The sequence below is a fragment of the Bubalus kerabau genome, chromosome 10 (genome assembly GCF_029407905.1).
Source record: "Bubalus kerabau isolate K-KA32 ecotype Philippines breed swamp buffalo chromosome 10, PCC_UOA_SB_1v2, whole genome shotgun sequence".
NCBI classification, from domain to species: Eukaryota; Metazoa; Chordata; class Mammalia; order Artiodactyla; family Bovidae; genus Bubalus; species Bubalus kerabau.
The window spans coordinates 91748259-91776097 of record NC_073633.1 but is presented as its reverse complement, the minus strand read 5'-3'; the positions used below and the strand labels follow the sequence as shown (position 1 = coordinate 91776097).

General features: G+C 49.2%; 1 protein-coding gene across 6 annotated transcripts in view; it reads right to left on the bottom strand.

The window, feature by feature from the left end:
• Positions 1–295: 295 nt before the first annotated feature.
• Positions 296–27839, bottom strand: part of BATF (basic leucine zipper ATF-like transcription factor) — a 43465-nt gene continuing 15921 nt past the window's right edge. Inside the window, exons 3-5 of one of the 6 annotated variants that reach the window (XM_055538693.1) lie at positions 21455–21979; positions 1569–1851; positions 296–1113 (exon numbers count right to left, since the gene is read on the bottom strand). In XM_055538693.1, the coding sequence (XP_055394668.1) occupies positions 21770–21979 (210 nt within the window). In that variant the 3' untranslated portion in view covers positions 296–1113; positions 1569–1851; positions 21455–21769. Of the gene's footprint in view, positions 1114–1568; positions 1852–2153; positions 2497–2844; positions 2944–3079; positions 3102–3680; positions 3870–21454; positions 21980–27839 lie in introns of those variants that run through there. The other 5 variants (XR_008699703.1, XR_008699700.1, XR_008699704.1 and 2 more) reach the window with 5 other exon arrangements.

Sequence of the window (27839 nt, the reverse complement as noted above, 5' to 3'; positions counted from 1 at the left end):
ATCCCCCTTCAGAGGCCTTGGCATGAATGAAAGCAGGTCCAGGTGGTTCTGAATCGTCCCATCTTTGTTCGCTTCATTTGCTCATTTCTTTCCTAAGGCGCCTCCCCCATGGATGTTTTCCATCCTGCGCCCCTCACCCAAAATCTCATGGAGCCCATGGTCAGGATAATCGGGGGGCACACCTATGCTGATGGGGAATCTGAATTCCTTCCCCTCTTCCTTCCTTTCAGAGAGTCTCCAAGTCTGTCCTCGAAAGGGGTGTAGGCAGAGCCTGCTGAGGCCCAAGGCAGGAGGGAGATACCTTCTCCTTAGAAGAGGGCGGCATGAGAGCTTCGTGTCTGGATATGGAGATACCAGGCTCTGCCCTGGGCGCAAGGTTCGAAATCGATTTTTCAGTTCCTTGGAAACACAAGACTGCAACTAGAGGGGCTGGAAATGGTACCAGCCCTTCTTTAAGGGAAGGCCCTTGTGCCCATTTTATTTTCAACTGTACCAACTGGGTTGTGTCCATGGGTATCCACTCTGTTGTTCTTCATACCTCTTTATGTCTTGAGTGCTTCTTAATAATTAGAAAATTAAAAAAAAGTTACTCCATAAACATGGAAAGCCCTAACTAAAAAAAACACGAGTCAAAGAGGAAGGAGATATTAAAATGGCTTTTTTTTTTTTGCATAATCTATAGAAAGCCCAGAGGTGTGAAGCTTTCTTTGCATATTGAAATAGAGGAACTGCATTAGCAGTGAGAGTTGTTGCTGCCTGGGCAACAGTTAACAGCCCATGGGTGACAAAGCAGAGGGGTGCTGACCCGGCAGGGTTATGTGATGCTGGAACTGCAGTGTAGACAAGAGATAGAATCATGTGGTCCAGCCCCGTGCTGTATAAAGATCCTCTCTGGCTTGTGGAGCTGTCTTCACAGTCATTCATTCATTTTCACAGTCGTCACCACGGACCCCGTGCTGTGCTGGGTGTCAGGGAAACCGACACAACAAAGACCATGGTTCTAGGGGACTTCCCAGGGGGCCCAGTGGTTAAGACTTGGCCTTCCAATGCAGGGGGTGTGGGTTCAGTCCCTGGTCAGGGATTGAAGATCCCATATGCCTTGCCGCCAAGAAACTAAAACATAAAACAGAAGCAATATGGTAATAAATTCAATAAAGACTTTAAAAGTGGTAATTACGTCGCTCACTCGTGTCTGACTCTTTGCGACCCCCCAGGCCAGAATACCAGCGTGGATAGCCTTTCCCTTCTCCAGGGGATCTTCCCAACCCAGGGATCAAACCCAGGTCTCCTGCATTGCAGATGGATTCTTTACCAGCTGAGCCACAAGGGAAGCCCAAGAATACTGGAGTGGGTAGCCTATCCCTTCTCCAGGGTTGGGAAGGTCTGCTGGAGAAGGGAGAGATCTACCCGCTCCAGTATTCTGGCCTGGAGAACTCCATGGACTATACAGTCTATGGGGTTGCAAAGACTTGGACAGCACTTTAAAAATGATTCTCAACAACAACAACAAAAAAGTCTTTAAAGAAAACAAAACAAATGAACAACAACAAAAAGACTGTGGTACTTACCCTTGGGGAATCCACAGATTCACGAGACTCATCTGTGAACCCATCATTGTGGGGCAATGCAGTGAACGTGTGGTGGAGATCCATGCTGGTTCACAGTTGACAAAGCAGGGAGCCAGAAGGGGGCTTCTAGGAGATGTTCCAACAGAATCTTGAGGGGCAGGTAGGACTTGGCCAGACTCTGTAGCAGAGTTGGGGTTCAGTGGTGAGCAAAACACATGTGTTCCCTCCCTCCCTGCACAGAATTGACGGTCTAGTTGGGAGGACAGCCACCAGTCAGTCACGCCTATAAGTAAAACTAGGATAAGTACTATGAGGGTTATTTGTAAGAATTTATAAAGAATGGATGGGCTAGATCTTAAAGCAGGTCTTAAGAAAGAGTGGGGACTAATTAAGAGAAAGAAAGAGGAAAGGCATTCCAGGCAGAGGAAACAGTACATGCAGAGGCCCTGAGGCAGGAAGAGGCAGGGCCTTTCAAGGAGTTACACTGTGTGTCTGTGTGTCTGGAGCAGAGAGAGGGTGAAGATAACACTGGAGAGAGAGGCAGCAGCTCCTGGTGCAGGAGCCATCACAGGCTTTTCATTTTACCCTGAGAGCAGAGGGGAGCCACCGAGAGGATTCAAGCAGGGGAGGGTCAGATTTGTCATTGGGATAGGCTTCTCTGGCTGCTTCCTGGAGAAGCCAGTTGGAGAAGGGGGCGATGAGCAAAGAGACAGAGAGACCTCTCATGAGGCCGCTGTGTCACCCAGGTGAGAATGGAGTTTGTGAACTGAGCACAGGCAATGGCAGGAGGGTGGGGCACAGTGGGCAGTGAGAGCGAGGGATGGACGGGATTGGATGGGGAAGGGGAGGCACAGGGAGGACTCAGGATGATGCCCTGGGAGACAGGGGAACGGCCTCCTCCTGGAAATCTTGCAGAGACAAGTTGTACAGTTAAAGCGCCTGCATTATACCCCCCGCCTCCTGTTTCTCCTGCTTCCCTACTGGGCCTCCCACCCCTTTCTGCAGCTGCTCTAAGTTCAGAGTATAATTCCCATGAAAAGCCAATAATCAAATTTTATGGAAAGTAAATCCTCTCCTTTTTCACTCTTTAGTGTCACACGCCCTCAAGGCTTCAGGGTGGGACACTTGGCTCAGGTTCACTTTAATTCTGTGAGTAAATGAATAATTAGAAAGAAACAATCAAGTCCAAGATGAAACCCAAGGATTTATGGATTCCCCGCAGTTCTCCCAAGTCGACAGCTGGGTGACGTGCCTGCAGTTGATGCCATCAGCTGACTTGAGCTCCGAGCAGCCTTGAAAGTGCCTCCTAGTGTTTCAAGCGCGGAGACCAAGAATGCTGACTGCATCTCACTTTTTCCAATCACCTTTTTCTCTTACTGTTACATTGACTGCACGTGACAAACACCCAACTTGAACCAGCTTAGGCCCAGGGAGAATGTGTTTCAGCTGCAGTAGGGGAGATCACAGACTTCAAGGAGGAGGTGACCAGGCAAGTGGCGGAAAGGTCAGACCTGCTGATGCCTTGGGAACTGCCCCAGCCAGAGCTGGACCACACTCAGGACTCTTTCCTTCTCTCTGTCTCCCTGTGTCTCAGTCCCTCTGAGCTGCTGTAACCTAAATACCTTACACATGGCAGAAACTTATTTCTCACAGTTAGTTCTACAGGCTGGGAGGTCCCAGGTTCTAGGTGCCAGAAGAATCGATGTCTGCTGAGGCCTAATTCCTGTTCCTAGAAGGCTTCTCTTGCTGTGTCTCTGGGGTCTTTTTTTTTTTTTTTTTTTTTTAAATAAGGGCACTAATCCCATTACTGGGGGTGCCACCTTCATGTCACAGTTACCCGCTAAAGGGCCCAGCCCCCAACACCATCACATTCTGGTTTAGGTTTCAGCATGTACATTTGGGAGACACAAAATTCACAGCATCCTGCACGTCGGCTTTCTCTGTCTCTCTTCTTGAAGACTAGTTTTCTGCATTGTGCTGTCTCACCCCTTAACCTTTTCAGCTGTCTGAGAAAGGCTGCCCTGATCTTCTGACTAAATACAAACTCCAGAGTAATGACTGGGACCACAACCACGTTGCAGGCTGCCTGTGTCAATTTCTCATGCACGATACCTTGTGGATACTGCAGACGCCTCCAGAGTCCAAGCACAGCCCCGAGTCTCTGCTGTTATGGATGTCCCCATGACAACTCACCTTCCTGGTCCTTCCCCCTCTCCTTTCTCACTCCTTAACGTGCTTCTTAGTCCCCAGTGCACGCAAAATCTCCTTAACCTGCCCAGCAGGAAGAGCACAAACGGCTTTCTGGCCCACAAACTCGCTGACTGATCTCCTTTAGAATGCAAGTAAAAGCAGAGTCGCTCAGTCGTGTCCGACTCTTTGCAACCCAATGGACTGTATCCTGCCAGGCTCCTCCGTCCATGAGGTTTTCCAGGCAAGACTATTGGAGTGGGTTGCCATTTCCTTCTCCGGGGGATCTTCCCAACCCAGGGATTGAACCCAGGTCCCACATTGCAGGCAGATTCTCTACCATCTGAGCCACCAGGGAAGGGACAAGTAGGAGCCATGTACCAGGGGTGAGTGAGCTCATTTCAGACACGAGCGACACAAGGGCAGCCGCCCAGTTGAGGCCAGCACGCTCCCTGTCCAGTCCCAGGAGGACAGCCAGGCCCATCAGGAAGGGGGCACCCAGCCCCGTCTCTCCCCATCACTGCCCTTCCTCCAGCCCCTTTTCAGGCCCGCCCCACCGGGATCTCTTATAGGCAGCTTGCTCCTCTGCGTTCCTCCCTTAACTCTTAGGGCCACCCTCACTGTGCCCCCTCCCCGCTGCCCCCTCCTCTGCCTGCTCTTGTCTCAGCCTCCCCCACAGGCTCCCCCACCCCAACACCCTGCCCAGGCCCCCCCGCAGCCTCCACCCTGTCTCTCACTCACATCTCACCCCCCAACCCCACAAGCGCAACACCTCAATGTCAACCCCCACCTCCCTGTCCCTCAGCTTCCCTGGCGGCCTCCCCAGCCCAGCTCCCAGTCCCAGGCCACCCCCTCTCCTGCCCCTCCTCCCAGGGTCCGGGGCCCCTCCCCGTCCACCTCCTCCCCAGCTCTGCTCTGCCCCTGGGACCTGCCCCCCACCCCCAGCCCCTCCCTGCCTGCCCTGCCAAGGCCCCTCTGCCTCCACTGGGCAGACAGTTCCTCCTGCCGTCAGGCTGCTCCCACCTTTCCTGTTTGGCCTCCCTTGTCTGCGAGTTTCCTTTTCAGATCCATGGATTCAAGAAAAGCGAGTGGGTTTTTAAAAATGAAGTCACACCGTCTCTTCGGGAAGTGGTATTGGGATAGCTGGACACCTGCATGTAAACTGATAAAGAGCCCACCAGGTTCTTCTGTCCATGGAATTTTCCAGGCAAGAATACTGGAGTGGATTGCCAGTTCCTCCTCAAGAGGATCTCCCCTGCCACCTCCCCCCCCACCCCCCCAGGGATCAGACCCGCATTTCCTACATCTCCTTCATTGGCAGGCAAATTCTTTACCATTGAGCAACCTGGGAATTCCCATGACATAAATCATACTTTTTTTTTTTAAGCTGAGTCTCCAAAGGCAATTGAAATTAAAACAAAAATAAACAAATGGGACCCAATTAAACATACAACCTTTTGCACAATAAAGGAAATCATAGACCAAAATGGAAAGACAACCTACAGAATGGGAGAAAATATTTGCAAACGGTCTAACAGACATGGGCTCAATTTCCAAAACATACAAATAGCTTATACAACTCAACAACAACATAAAACAGACAACCCAATTGAAAAATGAGCAGAAGACCTAATTAAACATTTCTCCAAAGAAGAAATACAAAGGTACAAGAAAAGACGCTCAACATCCTTAATTATTAGAAAAATGCAAATCAAAACTGCAATGAGGTACCACCTCACATCAGAATGGCGATCATAAAAGTCTGCAAATAACAAATGCTGAAGACGATGTGGAAAAAAAGGAACTCTCTTAACACTGTTGGTGAGAGTGTAAATCGGTGCAGCTGCTACAGAAAGCAATATGGAGGTTCCTCAGAAAACTACAAATAGAACCACTACTATATGACCCAGCAATTCTACCCTGGGCATATAACCAGACTACACTCTAATTCAGAAAGATCCATGCTGTTCAGTCAGTTCAATTCAGTTCAGTTCAGTCGCTCACTCGTGTCCGACTCTTTGCGACCCCATGAATCGCAGCACGCCAGGCCTCCCTGTCCATCACCAACTCCTGGAGTTCACTCCGACTCACGTCCGAGTCAGTGATGCCATCCAGCCATCTCATCCTCTGTCGTCCCCTTCTCCTCCTGCCCCCAATCCCTCCCAGCATCAGAGTCTTTTCCAATGAGGCAACTCTTCGCATGAGGTGGCCAAAGTACTGGAGTTTCAGCTTTAGCATCATTCCTTCCAAAGAAATCCCAGGGCTGATCTCCTTCAGAATGGACTGGTTGGATCTCCTTGCAGTCCATGCTGTTCAGAGCAGCACTATTCACAGAAGCCAAGACATGGCAACCACCTAAATGCCCATCAACAGAAGAGTGGACAGAGAAGATGCAGTGCACACATGCAATGGAGTACCACTCAGTGATGGAAAGGAATGAAACAATGCCATTAGCGGCAACGTGGATGCAACTAGAGATTATCATACTGAGTAAAGTCAGTCAGAAAAAGACAAATACCATATTGTATCTCTTATATGTGGAATATAAAATATGATACAAATAAACCTATCTATGAAACAGAAAGAGTCTCATAGGGAATAGACTTGTGGTTGCCAAAGGAGAGGGGTTTGGGGGAGGGCTGGAGCGGGAGGCGGGGGCTAGCGGATGTAAGGCATTATATAGAGAATAGATAAATAGCAAGGTCCTATTGCACAGCACTGAGAACTATATCCAGTATCCTGTGACAAACCATAATGAAAAATTATTTAGATGAACATATATATATATATATATATATATACACACACAAAACTGAATCGGTTTGCTATACAGCAGAAAGTAATACAACATTGTAAATCAACTATGCTAAGTAGCTTCAGTTGTGCCCAACTGAACTATGGACTGTAGCCTTCCAGTCTCGTCTGTCCATGGGATTCTCCAGGCAGGAATACTGGAGTGGGTTGCCTTGCCCTCCTTCAGAGGAACTTCCTAACCCAGGGATCGAACCTGCATCTCTTACATTGTCTCCCACGTTGGCAGGCAGGTTCTTTACCTCCAGCGCCTCCTGGTAGCTAGCTCATGGACGCTACAGACATGGCGGTGGTGGCGCCTGGGTGACTGCAGTGTGGGGAGTACCGAGGGAGAGGAATGGGCACAGACTCAGATGGCAAGCATCCAGGGGACACACACAGTGATAATACCGTGTAGTTTCCGTGTTGGCACACCTCCTCTCTGTGAATCAGTAACCACACGTGAAATGACTGACACACCCTGCTTCCATCCCCGCAGCCCTCATGGTACATGAGCCAGGACTCAGCGTCCCCACAGAGCCTGACCCCAAGCCCATCACGGAGCTTGCTGCCCTCTGTCTCCCAGACACTCAGTCCCTTGGAATCTGACACGTCCCCAGCCTCTCCGCAGTCATCAAAACCCAGCACCCAGCCAGGGTTCTGGGAAAGTCTGAGACATCACAAGGACTCTGTGGGGTCTAGAGATCCAGGAATTCTTTCCTCTCCTTCGTGAAAGTCAGTGGGAGGTGGGAGGAGGCAGGGATGGAGGGTGGTCTGGGGCTGGTGATATCCACTCACTCATTTCTTCCTTCAACAAGTGCATTTAGAACCCTGACTATAAGCCACTGGTCCAAGCACTGAGGAAGAGATGGTGGACTCACTGACAAGGTCTTCAAACTGCTGAGGCTCACAGTCCTGTGCGGAAGACACTCAGTGGGTAAAAAATGAGTGTAACAGCACGGAAGACAGCAAGACAGAGTGAGGTGCAGGTAGGGAAGGCCTGGCTGCAGAGGGTAAGTTTCAGCAGAAGTGAGGAGACAAGCCACAAGCCCAATATGTGTATCAGGCAAACTCAGACACAGGAATTGGCAGGTGCAAAGACCCTGTGGTGGGAACTTGGTTGGTACATTCAAGGCACAGCAAGGAGGTCGTGTGGCTGAAGCAGAGAGAGAGAGAGGAAAGAGAGAGTGGGGGACAGATGTTCGTGTAGGCAGGGGCTGCTTTGCATGGAGTCTTGTGGGCTCTGGTGAGGACTTGGGCTTTGGTTGAGGTAAGAAGCTAGAGAGGGTTTTAAGTGGAGGAGCGATGTGGTTGACTTGCACTGTAAAAGGATCATTCTGGCTGCAGTGTTGAGTAGTCAGGGGACCAAAAGTAGAAGCAAGGGAGCAGCTGGGGAATGCTAGCAAGGGATAAATGAGGCAAGTAGATATATATGCTTTGGGGTAAGAGGTATTGATGGTGGGCTGGGTGGATCATGGCACCAACTGTCAAAATGGGGGATCCCTCTGTGAAAATGTAACTCAGCACAGAAGAGTCATGTCTTCAGCTATTTGGGTGTCTCAAGCCACACACACACACATATACACACCCAGATATATACACACACAGATATACACACACACAAACATATAGACACACACACATACACACATATACACACACATATATAACCACACATATACACACAGCAGTAACAGCAGAGTCTCTCGCTATGAAGCCTAAAGATACATTGATAATATAAAATCTCCACTCAGGACATTTACTCAAATTGAAGCAAAAACAGAGACTAATATTTAGATGGCCACAATTTGCTCTTGAGGCAAATGAGTCAATCAACTCAATCTTCAGAGCAACAGTTGAAACCAGAATCAATCCTGATAGGTAGTATGGCATGTTCAATTTAGTTTCAACACCTCTAGCACCTGCCATGGGAGAAGACAATGGCACCCCACTCCAGTACTCTTGCCTGGAAAATACCATGGGCGGAGGAGCCTGGTAGGCTGCAGTCCATGGGGTCGCTGAGAGTTGGAAACGACTGAACGACTTTACTTTTACTTTTCACTTTCATGCATTCCCTGGTGGCTCAGACGGTAAAGCGTCTGCCTGCAATGCGGGAGACCCGGGTTCGATTCCTGGGTCGGGAAGATCCCTTGGAGAAGGAAATGGCAATCCACTCCAGCACTCTTGCCTGGAAAATCCCATGACGGAGGGGCCTGATAGGCTACAGTCCATGGGGTCGCAAAGAGTTGGACACGACTGAGCGACTTCACTTTCCTTTCACTTTCATGCATTGGAGAAGGAAATGGCACCCCACTCCAGTGTTCTTGCCTGGAGAATCCCAGGGACGGGGGAGCCTGGTGGGCTGCCATCTATGGGGTCGCACAGAGTCGGACACGACTGAAGCGACAGCAGCAGCAGCAGCGGCACCTGCCATAACCCGTCCTCCAATCTCTAGTATTCTTATCCCTCCCTACCCTCTTGTCAATCAAAAGAGACCTTCAGAGAAGGAAGAGGCAAAAATTCTGTCTACAGTGTAAATGACTGATAAGACAAACTATTGCTCATACTGGGAACATTTGCACTTCGGATGTAATAAGTGCCTTAAGCCACAAGAACAAAGTCTAGTGTTCTTCTGCCTTTGTGATTATATTCTATCAACAGCCACCTGTCTCACAAAAGTTGTCCTAATCTTTCATTCACCGTAGTTGGAAGATACTTGACTGTTTAAGCACAAGAGCATTTTTTCAAAGGGATATTTTTTTTTCCAAAAGGATATTTTTTTATATATTACTTTAAAACCCATTAAGCTTCTAACTGTTTTAAAATTCTCAAACTCAATGTGCATCTTCAATCCATCCTTGAACCTCATCCCATCCTCATCCTCCATTCTTTCCTTCAGTCCATTTATGATCCACTGTGTCAGACTTGCCAGGTCAAAATGGTCCTTGAGTCAAATGTTCTGCTTTACTTCAAGTTGGTTGACTTGGTGATGACTGATGAGAGCTTGTGACTGCCAGCGGGGCGCTCCCTGCCCTTGATCACCCTGTCTACCAGCAGCCGTTTCCTGAGGCTTCGGTACTTGCTATGTCAACTGATGAGTTGTTTTTACCTTGGAGAGGGTCTACAAATAGGTTTCAAGAGTCTGTGAACCCCTGAAATCATATAATCTAGATTTGGTGAGTACATAAATACAAAGGGGAGCAAAGAAATCCAACGGCCACCAAATGTGAGAAATTAGGAGACAGATGGGCCCGTGGGCTGGACAGCCGGTGTTTGTCAAGTGGAGTAAAACTGAAGCTTTGTTCTCATCCAGACACTCCAAGGACAAAGCTAGTGGCAGAAGCTGAGCTCTGTTGAAGTAAAGAGATAAGGTGCCCACTCCTGAGGTCAAGGAAGACTTCCCTGTCTGCACATGTGCAAGAAGGCTCCTTGGGGGTCAAAAAGGGAGGGGTGCCAAGGCATAATAAGTGCAGACACACCCTCACAGGCCTCAACAGTGGGATCCATCTTAGCAAAAAGTTGAACACGCATCTTGGGGAGTGTCCTAGGAATAGTCGGGAGTGAAAAAAGAAATAAGATAACTGGCCGAAGGTAAATGAAGCCCCAGAAGAGCTGCCCTATACAAGTGATTTAAATCACCTCTTTATTACCCACCTCCTTGTTAGAGAGGACACCCAGGCCCTTTCTCTCAGGGTGTGTATTTCTGCTTTGCTTCTGTCTTAAATAAAGAAACCGCTTCTCTGTGTGCTCTCCCACCTGTTATGCTGGATGTCTAACAGTAAACTTTGTATCTGTCTTTACAATGTTTGCCTCCTTGAAACATTCTTGCTTTCAGTGGGGGTAAGGGTCATGGGAACTTTGCTTCTAGACTCTAGCCCCTGCTGGTCTAGTAGCTAGGATTCCTGATTTTCACCCAAGCTACCCAGATTCATACTGTTCATGGGGTTCTCAAAGCAAGAATACTGAAGTGGTTTGCCATTCCCATCATCCAGGATGAGATAGTTGGATGACATCACCAACTTGATGGACATGAGTTTGAGCAAGCTCCGGGAGTTGGTGAAGGACAGGGAAGCCTGGTGTGCTGCAGTCCATGGGGTTGCAAAGAGTTGGGTACGACTGAGTGACTGAACTAACTGACTGACCCAGATTCAATTCCTGGGCAGGGAACTAAGATCTCTCTTTAGGACCGTTCACCGCTGTCTCTCTGAGATCAAAATCATCAGTTTAGATGGGTACTCAGATATTTCAGGTAAAAAACAAAAACAGTCAACTTTTGAGTATGCCACCTAATATCTGCCCTCACTAGATACACCGTGTTCGGGCCTCATCCTTCTGTTAGGTTTTTTTTGTCGCTATGGGCAACTGGATCATGTAGCCCAAATATTAAGTGAATTTCTTAATACAAATGATGCACTTTGGAGGTAACCTTTGAGGACTAAACAGAGAAGGACTAAGCTGGGTTAATTCTGGGCAGAGAGAAGCACGTGTTTCGTGAAGCCATTCCTGCCTTCTGGAAGGTGACCCTTTTATTCCCGCTCCACTTTGCACCAAGATTCCAAGAACCAGGTCTAAAAGGAGAATGTGGATTCTGGCTTCCATGTTTCAGGTGACTTTGAGTTTGGGAGAAGACCCAGAAAGAGCCATGGGAAGTGCAGGAAGTGCTTACCTGGCCAGCTAAGATGTCCTACTACAGTTAAGACCGAAATCGCTCAGCAGCCACACGTTTCAAATTGAGGTAACTCCCCGCTACCTTAAAGGTCAGGACAGCCGCTGTGCTGACAGAGGCCTCCTCTCCCTGGCAGTCTACCCCACAGCTCTTGAGTCATCACGTCTGGATGACTAGGCTGACAAAAACAAGGTTTCAGGGGCTGAGTAGAATTGGTGGGAAGCAGGGCGGTAGGGCAGAGTGGCGGAGTAGGAAAGCACTGCCCCTGGAGTCCAAGGACCTGGACTCTAGCCCCTGCCCTGTGAACTTGGGTGGGCCTACCACGTTGATCTCTTGGCTGTTGGATGCAATTAGATAATGCAAGACATGGTGCATGAACTTCCCAGGAAGTGGAAGGTGCTCAGTGAGATGGATTGTGCAGCACTCTGAGGCAGAAGTCTTGGCCCTACACCAGGCTATGATCCTCCTGGTTCCTCACAGGAAAGGGTCTTCATAGCTTGCCTTATGGAAACCAGGTTGGTCCCCTGATCTGTAGAGATTTGCATCCCTAACCATTTATTCTACAGATGTTTCCACACAGCTATGCTGAAGCCCAATGAGGCACCAGCTTGCATCTAGAGGTCACTTCTGCATATCCTGGGAATACAGAAATGGTCGGCTGCCAGAGGTAGAATGCAAACTGTCTGGGTCTCTCCTAAGCTGGGAAGTGGGGATGGATCCAGGAAAGGGAAGGAAGGAGACGGAGCGGGGGTCGGGGGTGGGGCGTGGCGGGGGGAGGGGGGGTTGCCACAGTTCTCCGTCTTGTCACTAGGTGGCAGCACCAACACAGGACTGCTGTCCAGATCCCGTAACCTGGGACTTGAGAAATTCCATCATGAGCACTCAAGCCTGGTAAACAGCTCCAGCTTTGGAGGCAACAAGGGCAGGTTTGAGTCCCGTATCTGCCCTTAGCTGTGTGACCTTGAGCAAACCATTTAAGCTCTTTTGAGTCTGTTTCTTTACCTGTAATAATAGTCCCTACAATAAGGTAAATGCTTGATAAGTGGCAGACACTGATGTCCCTGCCCTCGGTGAGAAGATTAAACAGCATAGTTCCCTTATTCTTTTATCACTCTTATTTTGTGCCTTTTCCCCCCTCTTTCAAGAGCACCCCTGATGCTTATTTCAAATGAGCATGTAGATAAACACTGGGCTGGGGGAAGGCAGGGGAAGGTCCACTGTGACTTTCCTAGAACAGACTCAGCTTTTCCCCTTCCATCCCTCTACCCTTTCTCTTCATTATCTTTCTTCTACCTTGGGATTTTTATATTTTACTTACAAATGTATGTTAACCGCTTGCTCTGGGCAACTTTAAAGCCCTGGGCTAGGTGGGACAAGTAGGGGTGGGGTGTGCAAAGGGAGCAGAGAGGACAATTTTTTTTTTTTTTTTACTACTTCTCAAAGCATGCAGGATCTTAGTTCCCTGACTGGGGATCAAACCCACATCCCCCTGCCTTGGAAGCATGGAGTCCTAGCCACTGGATCGCCAGGGAAGTCCCGGATGGGAACAGAATTATATACACTGAAGACAGAGTCCTCCTTCAGAAGTGTTCCCAGTGCTGTAGGCACTGAACCAATCACTAGGTGGTGGGCACCCAGCACAGCTGAAATAATTATTAAAATATTTACATCGTTGCAAGTCAGTAGTCCCTGCCCTAGTGCCGTTCCTTGCTGCAGAGCAGAGAAGGCTCCACTCTGCTCCAGCACCAACGTCCATGCTGATTGGCCGGTGCCTGGCCTGAATTTTGAATATTGCCCCTGAGCAGGTTGGTTGGACTCACACAGAATGAACTACGGAGGATGGAGAATGCAGCCTGGAGGCTGAGCTGCCAAGTCCCATCCCAGTCATAGTTTTAAAATCAGAGACTGGGGTTCTCACCAGAGGCAGTGATGGGTCTGAATTCAGGTCAGGCACACCAGTGGCTGGTGCAGTGCTGGCTGAACGCTCATTTCTCATGGAGCACGGGGCATCCCAGAACCCTCTCAGAAAATAATCTATTCCTATTGGCCCCTGAGAATTAGGATCCAGTACTTGCTGGCTTCCTGGGAAACCCAGGTATGAGACATCGTTTCTGAGTTTAGGGTTTCTTAATAGAAGCTGACTTTAGCTGATTTAGGGGCTTGGATGATAAAGAATTCACCTGCAATTCAGGAGACCCGCGTTTGATTCCTGGGTGGGAAAGACTCCCTAGAGGAGGCTATGGCTACCCACTCCTGTATTCTTGCCTGGAGAATCCCATAGACAGAGGAGCCTGGTGGGCCACGGTCCATAGGGTCACAAAAGAGTCAGGCACAACTGAAGCGACTTAGCATGCATGCACTAGCTGATTTTTAGGAGAAAGTGAATTTGTTGAAAGGAGATTGTGTGGCTCATAAAATCCAAAGGAAGGCTGAAGAAAAGACTCAGAATAAGGCAGGATTCAGGTTAGTTTTCCAACACAGAATTCTCTAGTCAGGGTTTGCAGTGGAAGTGGAGAGCTAAACACTCACTGTCTTTTGGGTCTTCCTTTGTTCTACTCAAAAGTCATTCCCAGGACACAGTCTGATTGGTCCAGCCTGGGTCACACCATTGCACCTGGCCAAATAAGGCAAGGCGCCTGATTGATAGCTCTACACATGGGAAAGAAGCAATGCTTTAAGAGGAAATTAGGGTAATTTACCAAAGGAAGGAGGCATGGATTCTGGGTGGTGAAAAATGACCCTGCTAATCACCCACTTCTCAATTCTATGTCACAGTTCAAGTGACACCCTGTCTTCAGCTCCCAGGGGTTAGATCCAGGCAGAACTAGATCCCCATACCAATGGTACTTTAAACTTCTAGAGGCCACCAGATCAAGCCAGTCAGCCTGGGTTCCTACAGCCTTGTGCTTCCTACCTCCCTGGGGATAAACAATAGGCCAGCATCTGAGGGGGCCATAAGGAATTTTTACCTGAAGTAGACAAACTTTAAGACTATCAGAACTCCTTCCTTCCTTCCCTCCTTCCTTTTTCCCTTCCTTCATTTGTCAAACAAATAATAAGGGTCTCCTGTGCTGGGTACTAGGGACACGGAAGAAACTAAGACAGAGACAGTCTCTGCTTTTGCTTATGGGCCCTGAATGGCCTATGTAGACAGCCATTTGCCTGTCCACCATTAGTCATCACTGGTGGCTTTGTCCATGATTTGGACTTGTCTCTATCATTCTCTCTCAGGAGACACCAACGTGGCTATCATGTTTGAGGCTCCAATGGAAGATGCTGCCTGGGGATGTGTCCTCTTTCTTTCTGTCAGAGGACTGGTTTATAGAGAGGGGGTATATGTGTGAGTGTGTCTGTGTGTGTGTGTCTGTGTGTGTCTGTGTCTGTGCCTGTGTGTGTATCTGTGTGTGTGTGTCTGTGTGTGTCTGTGTGTGTCTGTGTGTGTGTGTAAGTCTATGTGTATGTCTGTGTGTGTGTGTATGTGTGTCTGTGTGTCTGTGTGTGTGTCTGTGTGTGTGTGTGTCTGTGTGTGTGTGTCTGTGTGTGTGTGTGTCTGTCTTTGTGTGTCTGTGTGTCTGTGTGTGTCTGTGTAGGGGATGAGGGGATGGAGAGCCAGCTGAGCAGGGAGGCATGCCGACTTCCCCTGTATATTATCATGGACTTTGAGGAGCAAAACAGAAACCAAGGAGGGTTGACAGGGCAAATGTCCTTTTGGAGAGTCCTGCTCAGGAGGCCAGCTTGCTTTTGCTTTGATCCTGGTCCTTGGCTCTGTCTGACGGATGACATCTAAATACAAGACAGAGAGCTAGATGGCGGTGTGCCTCAAGAGATACAGCTCACCTATGCTTCCTGTGGCCCCGTCTGGGGCTCCTGTCCCCAGTTTCTACCGACTCTACAGGAATGAGTCCCTTCTCTTGATTCCTTTTCTTTAAAGATCTGACTTGTGGCTACTCTCCATATGTTAGTTGAATGGAATTTTGTTGCTTGCATTCTATTGTCAGAATAAGAATTGTCTTGGATTCAGTACAGTTCAGTTACTCAGTCGTGTCCAACTTTTTGCGACCCCATGGACTGCAACACACTAGGCCTCCCTGTCCATCACCAACTTCTGGAGCTTACTCAAACTCATGTCCATCGAGTCGGTGATGCCATCCAACCATCTCATCCTCTGTCGTCCCCTTCTCCTTCTACCTTCAATGTTTTGGATTATACACCCCTAAAAGGCAGGCACTGTGTGAGCTGAGGGGTAGAGGATGCAAGGTGTCCAGGGTCCCATCAAAGATTTGAGTCTTCACCTTAATAGTCATCTGGAATAACTTTGACCCTCTAATCATGCCCTGTGCCAGCAGGCAGTTGATAAGCAATTGATGTGAATAATGCTGACTTCACTCAGAGAAGATGCACAAATAGAGATGGGCAGGACCTGCTGCTGATGAGACAACCTGATTTCACTTTTCCAACAGCACAGCTATGAACAGCCGATCTCCAAAGTTGATCACTGACTGCACATAGCAAGATGGTTCCGAAAGTTTAGCGTCAGTATCTTAAAATGCCTCGAGATGGGGAAATGAGATATGTTGCTTTTCACTTTTCAGACTTGGATGCGTCTCTAGATAAAGTAGAAAGGGAAAATTTCAGAGATGCTACTGGGCTTCTAAACTTTAGTATTTATACTATATATTTGCTGGTTTTGAAAATTTAAATCTATTGATTTTATATAAATATATATATGTATTCAGTTTTGGCCAGCACAGAAGTTTTATTCATCTCTCTCTTACCCCTTTATTCTTGTGTTCAATGCATATTAAAAAGTAATGACAAAAAAAAAAAGTAATGACATAGAAAACAGAGCAAATATTTATTAATACATAACACGTACATAACAATACATCCCAACTTTCTTCCTGGTGTCTCAGACATAAAGCGTCTGCCTGCAATGCAGGAGACCTGGGTTTAATCCTTGGGTTGGGAAGATCCCCTGGAGAAGGGAATGGCAACCCACTCCAGCACTCTTGCCTGGAAAATCCCATGGACAGAGGAACCTAGTGGGCTACAGTCCATGGGGTCACAAAGAGTCGGGCACCACTGAGCGACTTCACAACATGTACATTAATGAGTCGTGTTTCTTAATCGACTGTAGTTTTTAGCATATTTCTTTAGATCATTTCACTTTTTATGAAAGTATATTAATTTGTAAAGGAAGATGTATATCATCATAAAAAATGGAAAACCACTAAACTTATTGAAATAAATATACACTGACTAAATAAGTTTTACTTGAGTATCATCTAAAATCATCCTGCATTCTAAGCAGGCACTGTGGCGATTGAGTGGAACTTTGAAAAATGGATAGAATTTTAAAAAGCTAAGGTGGCATAATAAAGTGAGGCATCTGCCATTTAGATCAGATTCACCTCATGCTACTTAAATCAGAAAGGATAGGGAATCTTATTAAAAATGAGGATTCCTGGGTCCCACTTCCAGACTTACTGAAGAGACAATAGCTAGATGAGCAAAGGCTTGATGAAAGGGAAGTTTGAGATGTGGACAAGGACATGAACGAGGACTGTGAACAGCCTGGCCAGTCCACAGGGTTTGCTTCCAAGAGACGAGAGGTGGACAGGAGTGTCAGGGTGGGTTAGTAGGCCGTCCTGGACAAAGTGAGGGTTCTGCAGTTAGGTGGGAGGGGAGAATGGCCTTGAGAGGTCAATCATCAGTCTCTGCCACTGTTCCTAACCTTGGTCTTTTCATAAGGAATCCTCCAGAAGAAGCCAGACAAACCTCCTAGGCATCAGTGAAATTTGTCTCTGTAAATTTCTCCTCTAAAGAGGGGGCTCTTTAGCTGTGCCTGCTGGTAGATTCTTTAAACCAGAATCAACTTTTTATTCCATTTTCCTGGAAGTAGATTAACTCAAATCACATATCAAGCAGTTGAGAAACAAGATTTTCAGGAGGAAGGGACTTCTCTGGCAGTCCATTGGTTAAGACTTTGCCTTCCAACGCAGAGGGTGAGGGTTCAATCCCTGGTCAAGGGGCTAAGATCTCACAAGCCTTGCAGCCAAAAAAACAAAACACAAAATGGAAGCAGTATAGTAACAAATTCAATAAAGACTTTAAAAATAGTCCACATCAAAAAATGTTTTTAAAAAAAGATTTTCAAGAGGAATATGTCTCTATTCCTTTCCAGTCCCCTGGTATGCACAATAGTAGCCAGTCATCCACATGGTGAGGATTCCATTACATACATACTGGCCACCAAGTCTAAAATGCACCATTGGGCATTGTTCCCTCAGCCTAGGAACCTTGGGTACCTCTTAAAATGCTAATCCCCTGAGACAGAGTAAAGATGATTTCGTCTGTCCCACCTTAGTGTTGGTCTTAGTTCACATAGCCTTCGTTTTCCCCCTTGGAATTCCTGGGCCGCTTGGGAGCACTGACTCCCGTGAGGCAGAAGGAGGCCAGGGCAGCAAAGAGAGCCTGCCTGTCTGTCCCAGAGAGACATGGAGTCCCCAGCCGGCTGGGGAAGCTGCATGCGAAGCCGCAGCTGCAGCTGGGACATTGACTGGAGGTATGAATAAACACTGCTGGGAAGTTTGGGTCCAGCAGATGGCAACCCCGTGACCTCTGAGCTGACTTTACCTCCCTCTCTCTCCCCACCCACGCTTCTCAGCCCGAAGACCAAAATTCTGGCTTTCCTGTAATTTGTTTTGACACTATCTCAGGGAAGAGCGCTGCAAGCAAGAGACGAACACTGAGGACAACAGGAACCCTCTGTCAAACTGACAGAGGACGATGTGCCCATTTCTTGCTGCATAGGGCATTCACCTCGCCGGGGTGTTCCGCGGAGACATGGTTAACCCAGATCAGACTGACACATTGGCAGGCCTCTGCAGGGCCACCCTCAGACCCCGGCACAAGAGGTCCCTGCTCTGGACTCCCCCCATTATGGTAACTCCCCTCCTCCTGCTATACCCCTTCTCATGGGGCCCTGAGTCCTGAGGACTGAAGGGATGTGCCTACCCAGAGCCCTCTATCCCTTTAGACCACGCTCCATATTCTCAGCACATTGGAATCCCCTGTCAGCGTCCCTAGCTGTCTTCCAGCAGCTGTAACCTTCTTCCCCGGATAACTCTTCACCAGAGTAGATCAGACCCTGGTAGGTGCCCCCCTGGACCTGAGGGAGTGGCCCACGGATGGCTTCTATGGAGGAGGGCTGTGGGTGGACCGGTCTCATAGGCTGGTTATGTCCACTGACATTCGCACGAGGCCTCTGTGGAGGAGCCGGAGGAGAGACGAGAAGAGAACAGGTTGCAGTCTCAAGGCTGTTTCTCCCTGTGCTGCCTTGTGCTAATACGAAGTTCTGAAGCATCGCAGGACTTTATATTCAAACCCCACCTTCCAGGTTGTGAGGAAGGTCCATTTATCAAGGCAAGAGAAAAGAGCATATTTTGTCTAACACAGTTAACATATTTTATAAGTTTGATACCAGTAAATATTTAGCCATAGGGTACATGGCCTCTGTACTCTTGCTACAAGCCCTGCAAATATGAGAGGCAAACCTCCTCCACACACACATTTTGTTTGATCGGCAGAGGGTTTTAAAAACTGGAGGAATTCATGTAGAAATTCTGATTTGGGGCTTTTCTTGGAGAGGAAGCTCTGGCCACACTGGCCCTGAATTCCAGGGCAGCATGGAATGGGACCGAGGGGCAGCTGTTTGCTTTCAGCAGGTAAGCGCTCATTGTTCAGCCTGCCACATTCCCAGCCACTCCCAATTGTCCTGCGTCCAGTGAGTTTCACGTACTTACAGTGCCTCCCTGGGCCCTGGAGGGATTTATACGTGACTGGGCCACCCACCTGAGGGACTATCTCTGTCATGGGTAGGAGGCTGAGACAGAGCCTGGATGGTGAGACATCCGAAGTCAGGGCACTGGTAGTTGAGACCTCTCTGTAGCTGCCCCTCCAATTTCCCTGTGTGGCAATGAAGTCAGCTTTGACACTCACCCTAGCCTTCTGTGGTCTCTGTCAGACTGATCAGAAAGGAGAAGTGGAACTTCCCAGGCTCATTAGAAAGTAGCGAATGAAAGGGGAAGAGAAGTCCTTGCCGAGAGACAGGAGTGGCACACGTGAGCCCTGCATTTCTGGTTATGGCTCTGAGTGTCATTCAGAAGGTGCCCAGCACTGGTCATGTGCCTCCTGCGGGGGGTTTCTGGGGGGAAATCACAGAGCTAGAGCAGGGGTGGGGACAACATCTCTGACTGGAGGGAGGCCCAAGAGAGGTCTGGTCCAGGAAGGGCTAGCTGGAAAGTTCTGCTTCCTGAGACTGAGAGAGAAAAATCAAATTCTAGTCAATGCAGGCCATATCTCAAGGGGCCATTGGCGGCTTTGCTTTGCCTGTTAACACAGGTGTGGGAAGGAGCTACCCAAAGTATCAGAGCTACCAGAAACCAAGCCCTGAAGGAAATGGAGGAGAGTTCCTTCTTGCCATAGCCCCTCATCCCAGGCTACACCAAGTTCGTGCACTGGAAGAGGAGTCTCATTTACCAAGTTCTGTTGGGACACCAAAGGTTAAAATGCAGGATTCTGCAAGCAATGCTGATCCTTGGGAGAGGTCTTCCGGCCTGTCTCCAACAAGCTCCAAGCCCCCTTCCCACATGCTGGGCCTCCATGGGGAATCGACTTCAGGGATGAGAGCTGAATGGAGGCAATGCACCTTCAGAGGCCCTTGGGCTGCACATCTCCCACAGTTAGGCCACAGGGAGGTCAGGTGGCCACGTGCTAGGACGCAGCACTTGCAGGCCTCTGCAGAGTTTAGTAGTCACACTAGTCCAGCACTGGCATAATCCCAGCGGGTAGGAGAGACGGACAGGGAAGGGCCCTGAAACCTTGCCTCAAGTCAACCAGAGCTGTCAGCGGGCAGGCCCACGAGATGCTGGCACGGGGAGCAAGCTTGTTCCTCCCTTCCCCCCATGCTCGCTGCATCCCAAGACGGCTACCAGCAGGGAGGCCACAGGCAGTGGCTCTGAAGGACCACGGGGTGGGCTGCAGAGGCTGCTAAGGGGCTGCATCTGATACCTTCCATGCCACTCCCTGTCATTTTGGGCCCCAGCTGGCTCATCAGGGGCCATGTGTGTGTCTGTCGGGGTGGGGGGAGCGGTGGAGACAGGTCCTGCCATGGCTCTTGGGCAGTGGTATGGATAAGGCCAGAGGGCACTTGGCCTGGGGATTTCTGAGGAGCAAGTGGACATCCGAGCAGGAAAACCAGAGCACACTGGTTTCAGCTCTGCCAAAATTTTGTGGGTTCGAAGCCCTGAAGATAATCCTATGTTATCTCAGCCACATAACAGGACTGATGCTGAAGCTGAAGCTCCAATACTTTGGCCAACTGATACAAACAACCGACTCATTGGAAAAGACCCCGATGCTAGGAAAGATTGAAGGCAGGAGGAGAAGGGGATGACAGAGGATGAGATGGTTGGATGGCATCACCGAGTTGATGGACATGAGTTTGAGTGAGTTCTGGGAGCTGGTGATGGACAGGGAGGCCTGGCGTGCTGCAGTCCATGGGGCCGCAAAGAGTTGGACACAACTGAGCGACTGAACTAATCTGAGCCGCTGCTGCCCTCAAACCGTGGAGCCTCGAGGAGACAGCAAAGCTGTGTGTGCACTATCCCAGCTTCCCAGGGGAGGTGGAGTCCTCAGCAGGACACTGGTGCCTGTGTCTCTGAACCACAGGTTGCCCCGCAGAGAGGAAAGCCTTGCCTTCCTGTGAGGTGCTCCTTGAGTTACTAGTGCTCCTGGCGTGGGGCCAGGCATGCAGCAGTCCCCAGGGCTGGCCGTCTGGAAGGGGCTGAGTCTGCGCAGTCCTGTGAGAGGTGAGTACCAGCCTGAATGACCATTCCACTCCACCGCACCAGCCCTTCTCTCCTGCAGAGAATGACCCTAGAACTGTCTAGAGCTGACAATCTAGAAAGCATCATACAATGAGGCATGGAAAGTGGGAGATGACATAGAGGCGATTTGGGGAGGGAAATGATGGAGATACATAGAGGGGGAATTGAAGATGCTTTGAGAAAACCCAGCTTCCCAAGTAGATGAACAAGCCGTGGGAAAGAGCCGAATGAGCAGCGTCTCCAGACCTTTAAAGGTTCCTGAGCCCAAGAACCAAAAAAATGACAGAACTTTGGGTTTCAAGCCCTTGCCAGATTGGTTTCTTTTAAGACATTTATTTAGAAAAATACCGTACCCTGCTCCCTCTGGGTCACGAGACTTGGGCGTCATGCTTGACCCATCTCTGGGTCGGGCCTCCCAGCCAGTTGAAGGTCCGGGCCCCTAGCGGCGTGTGGCCATGCTGCAGGCGGCTGCACACACTTCAGTTGCCGCGCGTTCCCGTCCCCGGGCTCTCGATCCTGGGTTCCGGCCTCTGCCTCTGGCTTTCTGGCTGGCGAGAGGATGCTGACGGAGGACGGCTGCCTGGCTACAGTCTGTGTGCCCCTCCCGAGACCCCGGGAGCAGCTGGAGACGGAGGCTCTGCTCTCTGCTCGCCCTCCCTCGGGGGAGCTCAGGGCTGGAAGCGCGGGGAGCTGACGTGAGGCTGGTGGAAGGCGTGGGTGCTGTACACCACCTCGGGGGGTGAGGGCGTGCCGGGGGCCAGCACAGAGCACAGGGGCTCGTGGCTGCTCAGCACCGACGTGAAGTACTTCATCTCTTCCGTGAGCTGCTTGATCTCCTTGCGCAGTGCCGCGTTCTGCTTCTCCAAGTCTTCACTCTCCTGTGAGCAGAAAGGATGGACATTGCAGGTTACTCTCAGGGCGCAGGGGAAGATTGGGGGGCGTGGAGGAGGCAATGGGAGTTCCGCATTAGATTTCCACTAGCACGGCCAGGCAGGGCATCGGTGACTTTTTCTGCACATGCGAGTGTGTGCACGCGTGCGTGTGTATTGGCATGTGTCATGTGTGTGGATGGGTGCGGTGCTGTGTGCTGTGCTTAGTCCTGTGCTGTGCTCAGTCGCACCCGACTCTTGGAGACCCATGGACTGCAGCCCCTCAGGCTCCTCTGTCCATGGAGATTCTCCAGGCGAGAATACTGGAGTGGGTTACCATGCCCTGCTCCAGGGGATCTTCCCAACCCAGGGATCGAACCCAGGTCTCCGGCGTTGCAGGCAGATTCTTTACCATCTGAGCCACCAGGGAAGCCCATGCATCTGTATAAATACATGTATATTTGTACATGTATATGCATAGCTGTTTAGATCAAACCATATGAAATTGCTGATATTTATTTTGACCTCGGAAAATGGCAGTTGCATTCGGTCCCAACTAACAGAGATATGTGTGTGTGTGTGTGTGTGTGTGTGTGAAGGCATGTGTGAATTGCATTAGTGTGCTCCTTTGCGTGCAGGTACATGCATAGGTCTCCATAAGTGTATATGAGAGTTGAGAGTGGCAAGTGCATGTCCAGGCCAGTGCATGACCAGCTAGAGCTGGAAAAAATGGAAAAGAGTTTGTGAGACTGACTTATACTAATTTCACTCTTTTCTGCTCTGTTACACTGGTGTGTTTGCCTAAGGTTCCCAGCATTTGCATTTAGTCTTATGAATGGAGTCCTTGGTTAACTGTCTACTTCACCCAGATTCTAAAATGTTTGGGGTCTTCTAAATGATAAATGGTCAATCTCCAGCAGAGTTCTCTCTCCCAGCAGCTTGTCCTGTGGAACTCTGGGTGTGACCCAGCACCTGTGCTTTCTTTTTTTCCAGAAACATCTTTACCCCTTGCTTCAGGGAACCATCAGATATATGCTAATCAGAAAACCTCAGGACACCCCTGGTGGTCCAGTGGTTAAGAATCCGCCCCCCAATACAGGGGATGTGAATTCAGTCCCTGGTTGGAAAACTAAGATGCTGCAAAACCCCTAAGTCTGCATGCCGCAACTAGAGAAGCCTGTGCACGGCCACTAGAGAGAAGCCCACATGTGCCAAAACAAAGACTCAGCGCAGCCACAGCAATTTTAAAAAGAAAGACTCAGGGTAAAGAGCTCTGACTACCGATCACATCATTAATTAATCAACAATTACACCCTGGTAATTAGCATTTACTGGAAAACAATCCCACCTTCAGAAAACCAGGGGAATTGCATTTCCAATGTGATTTTAATGTTCACATTCTTTGACTCAGATAGATCGTCTTTGCTAATCATTGGTACCCACAGAGGAAGAAAAAATGGCACTGGAGATGCAAATAAATTACATTTCTGTTCAAAAAGTGACCTAATATTTGGATTCTAGGTCTTATTTTTCTTGCTCTGTTTCACTTAGCTTGTTTTCCAAGCTTGCCATGACATTAGAACTAATCTGAAGGCCTGATAAAAATATAGTTCCAGGCACTTCCTGAAATCTAGAGGTTTGAACTCAGTGAGTTTGGGATTTGGGGTTTGAATTCTGGGAATCTGAATTTTTAACAAATGCCCCAGATTATTCTAATCACCAAACAAGTTTGAAAATAATAGCTAGTAATGTTAAATGTGATAATAAATGTGTTCTAACTATCCAAGCACTTATTAAGTGCTTGGCGTGGAGTATGAACTCAAGTGCTTGTTGATTGGCCGCCTGATGACATCAACCGATGGATCAGAAGTTGACTCAGAATTACAGTAGGCAGTGAGCAGATGTGTGATAACTTGACATTTAAAATTTGCTTTAGAAAACCAGCTTCAGGTTAATGAGAGAGTTAGTTACTCTGCCAACTGCCCTAAGCCCTGCAAATGGGAGTTCTTTTGAAGTGGTAAGGAGAACGTGGCCTTATCCATCAAGGCAGCTTCCGGCGGTTTGTCCAGGACAGACGCTAGCGTGCTCAACCTCAGCCTGGCATTTCCTGTGTGTGGCCCGGGGCTAGAAAATGTGTCCAGGTCGATACAAAGGAAAACCCCATCTCTAAAACAGGGTGGGGAGATGGGATACCAAGAGCCACGATGGTAGAGACAGGGGCACTGGCTGCTGCTTCTGCAAGGTGTGACCGGCTCATTCATCTCACCATTTGGTTATTTCCGGGCACATCCCAGAGAAAGGGCGTCCCCTCTCTTTACCAAAAGGTAAGATAAAGCAACACATGAGACTGGGGGGCGTTGGCAAGACGGGAACTGGGGGCCGGGAGTCCTGGCCCCTTCCTCTGGCCCTTTTCCTCGCCCCCTCTGAGAGTTTCCACCGGTGACAACATTTACTGTAAGTTCTGCGCTCCGAAGAGCCTGGGCAAACCCCGAGGCAGAAGGGAGGGGCGGGGTAGGCGGGCCGCAGGGACCAACCGCTCTGACCTTCTCTCCGCCCAGAGGCCGGCGGCTTTCGGGAAGTGACAGCGGGCTCTTCCTCCCTAAGCCACCCTGCTGAGCTCCAGCTTCGTCCTTTCCTTCTCCCTGCCCCCTGGGAGATCCCGGAGCTCCAGGGGAGTGTTCAAAACCACCATGGCCTCTAACTAGAAAACAACCAGCTGCGACAAGAAACTCGTCTTTACCTTGGGAAGCAAGACTGTTTCCTGCCAGGGCCCCAGAGAAACCTGCACTGCCAGCCCAGGGGCCCTGCAGCCAGCCAGAAGCTTCGCAGAGGAAGAGCCTGGCTTCCCTCGCAGAAGCGAGCAGCTGAGCTAGGGCTCTCATCCCCACCTACCCCTGCCCGGCCTAGGTCCACTCTGACCCTCCCTGGGTCCCAGCATGCCCTGCAAAGGGTTCACACAGGGACATCTGGCTGAGGGACACCTGAGAGCAGCTCTCCACCCAGAAGTACCATGATCACAGCCCCCCTAACTTCCCCTGAATTCCCAATAGGGCCTGGAAACCGAGAACTCAGCAAGGGGAAAGGAAAGTAACATTTAGAAAGTAAATTTTAGCTTCTAATGTGTGTGTCTTCTCCTAAGGTGGGGGGGCAGAGCTGCTCTTGGGCTTCCACATAACCTGCTTTTTACTTTTGGGGATACATTTAGATCCTTTAGGCTCCTTGCAATAACCCTCTGAGGTGGCTATGTAAGGCCAGCCCTTATCATTGTCTCCATTTTACAGATGAGGCCAACTGAGACCCTGGGAGAAACCTATTGCACAAACCCCCTACTCCCATCCCTAAAGGAGTACAGGCTGGTGGCAGCAGCTGCTGAAACAAAGAGCTCTAGATCCACCTAGAGACACTTATTTTCTAACTATCCCTTCCCCCACCCCACCCCCGACCCCCGACACCCATAAATTCGTTCTCTAAGTCTGTGAATCTGTTTATGTTTTGTAAATAAATTCATTCGTATCATCGACATGTACACACTGCTATATTTAAAATGGATAACCAACAAGGCCCTACCATATAGCACAAGGAACTCTGCTCAGTGTTATGAGGCAGCCTGGATGGGAGGGGAGTTTGGGGGAGAATGGATACATGTATATGTATGGCTGAGTCCCTTTGCTGTCCACCTGAAACTATCAACTAAACATTATTTATCAGCTCTAGTCCAATACAAAATAAAAAGTAAAAAAATAAAAATAAAAAGACACATTTTTCTCGGAGGTCCAGAAAGTTTGAGTGGGTGACTGATCCAAAGGCCCAGAACCAGGCAGATGCAGAGCAGGGCTGGGCTCTCGGCTTCTCCATCTTCAGTCCTGTGCTCCTTTTAGCCCACCCACTGCTTCTCCTGAGAGACTTGACGACTCAGGGTCTCTGGAGTCACTAAGATCACTAGCCTTCTAAGAGAAAACTGGGTCTTGGTTTGGTGATCCTTCAAGACAACACAAGAACCCTGGGTCAGTCATACTCTTCCAAACACAGAGCTAATCATCACCTCCTGCCCTGAGCTGGGATGGAGTCTAATGTGCAGCTACTCTATGAGAGGGTTGACTTGGGGCCAGACCATCCCCAGACCACAGCATGGTCTGGAATACATGGCAATGGGGGTGGGGGAGTGGGAGGGCTCCATCAGGTAACAGTGGACAGGGGTCTTGGTCCTGGCTCTGGCTGGGTGACTCTCGGTGACATCCTTTTCCTCTCTGAGCGGCAGTTGCCTCACTTTAAACTAGGAAGACTGGACCAACACAGTGATTCTCAATCTTGGTCACACACTAGGATCAGTGGGATCCCTGGAAAGTTTTACTGATGCCTGATTCTGATTTAATCAGGCTGTGGTGCACCTGGGCATTGAGTTGTTAAAGGCTCCCCAGGGGAGTCTAATGTTCAGTGAATGTTGAAAACCAGAGGACTAGAAGCCCAAGCCCTCTCTAACTTTCAAATATTTCAGATTTTAAATTGACTACCTGTGTATTAGCCAACTAGAGCCTCTAACTGTTTGGAAAGAGTAGTTGTGTGTTGGAACCAGAGGTATGTAGGCTCAATGTATATGAGATAGGTAGTAGAAACCAAAAATTTAAAAGACTAATCCAGTTTGAATTAATAATGACTAACATTTCTTGGGCGATACCATGTGCCAAGTACATTACAGTTACCATTACATTTAATCTTTGCAACAACCCTATGTGGTAGATAATGTTACTAGCCACATTGTACAGAAGAGGGAAATCTAAGGTAGAGAGAAGTTCAGTAACTTGTTCAAGGTCACACAGCTTGTCAGCTGTAGCACCAGTACTTGAACTGAGACTGTCTGCCTTCAGAGCCTGTGCCCACCATCCGCTGTTGCCTTTGAAGTCTGTTTAAATCTTATGATACCTGGTAATTATCTCCTGTGAGGCCTCAGCCTGGTTGACTTTCCTATTTCATCTTCCCTCTCTTCCCGCCTCATGCAAATTGAGATGCTAATATTCACAATTCACCCTCACCTGTGAGGTTACTTGGCGCTGCCCTTACCATGAACCACAAGCAGTTTGGGGGTGGCTAAGGAGGAGGCTTCTTGGGGGTGTGGGAACATTCTGGGAAATTCCCTAGTGGAGGGGCCAAGCAGGGGGTCACTGTAGAGTGCTTCAATGATGGGGAATCCCCAGGCAGGTCCCTTCCCCACAGGGAAGCCAGTTGGGACTGAGGCTAAGGACTAACTCTAACCCAAGGCTCTAGCGGGGACTCTCCAGGCCTCCTTTGCAGGGCTTGGAGCGTCTTCCTGCCAGGTCTGGTTTAGTGCCTTGACCTTCTCCTTGAGTTTTCTAATCACACTTTCCAGAAGGGTGAAAATAGTCCCTGTGTTTTTCTCCTCAACAGAACCTACAGTTATTGGTAGGGTGACCTTTCAGCTCCCACCCACACTTCAATACGAGAGTGGTGTGTGAAGCTCACACCCAGCTCTTGTCTCAATCCCCAGCAGTCTGCAACCCCCCCGCCCTCCCAGGCAGAACTAGGCTGGAGCCCACCACTCCTGGAGAAGTCCATGAACGGAGAGGCAGGGCACGTCCCAAGCCATAGTGGGATCTGTGCTATGTCTCCCACCAATCCTGGGAAAATAGCCCCACTCCTGTTCCTCACCTGAGGAGGAGAGAAGAATCACTAAACCACAGGTCTTTGCACTGAATTCTGGAGAAATCTATACTTTTGAGCCTTAAAGCTGAAGCTCCAGGACTGTCAGCACCTGGTCATCCACTGGCACTTAACCACATCAGCCACGCCCCTCAGGGCCCTGCCCTCTCTTCTGTTCCTTGGCTTTCAGGACCATGACTTCATTGATCTCATA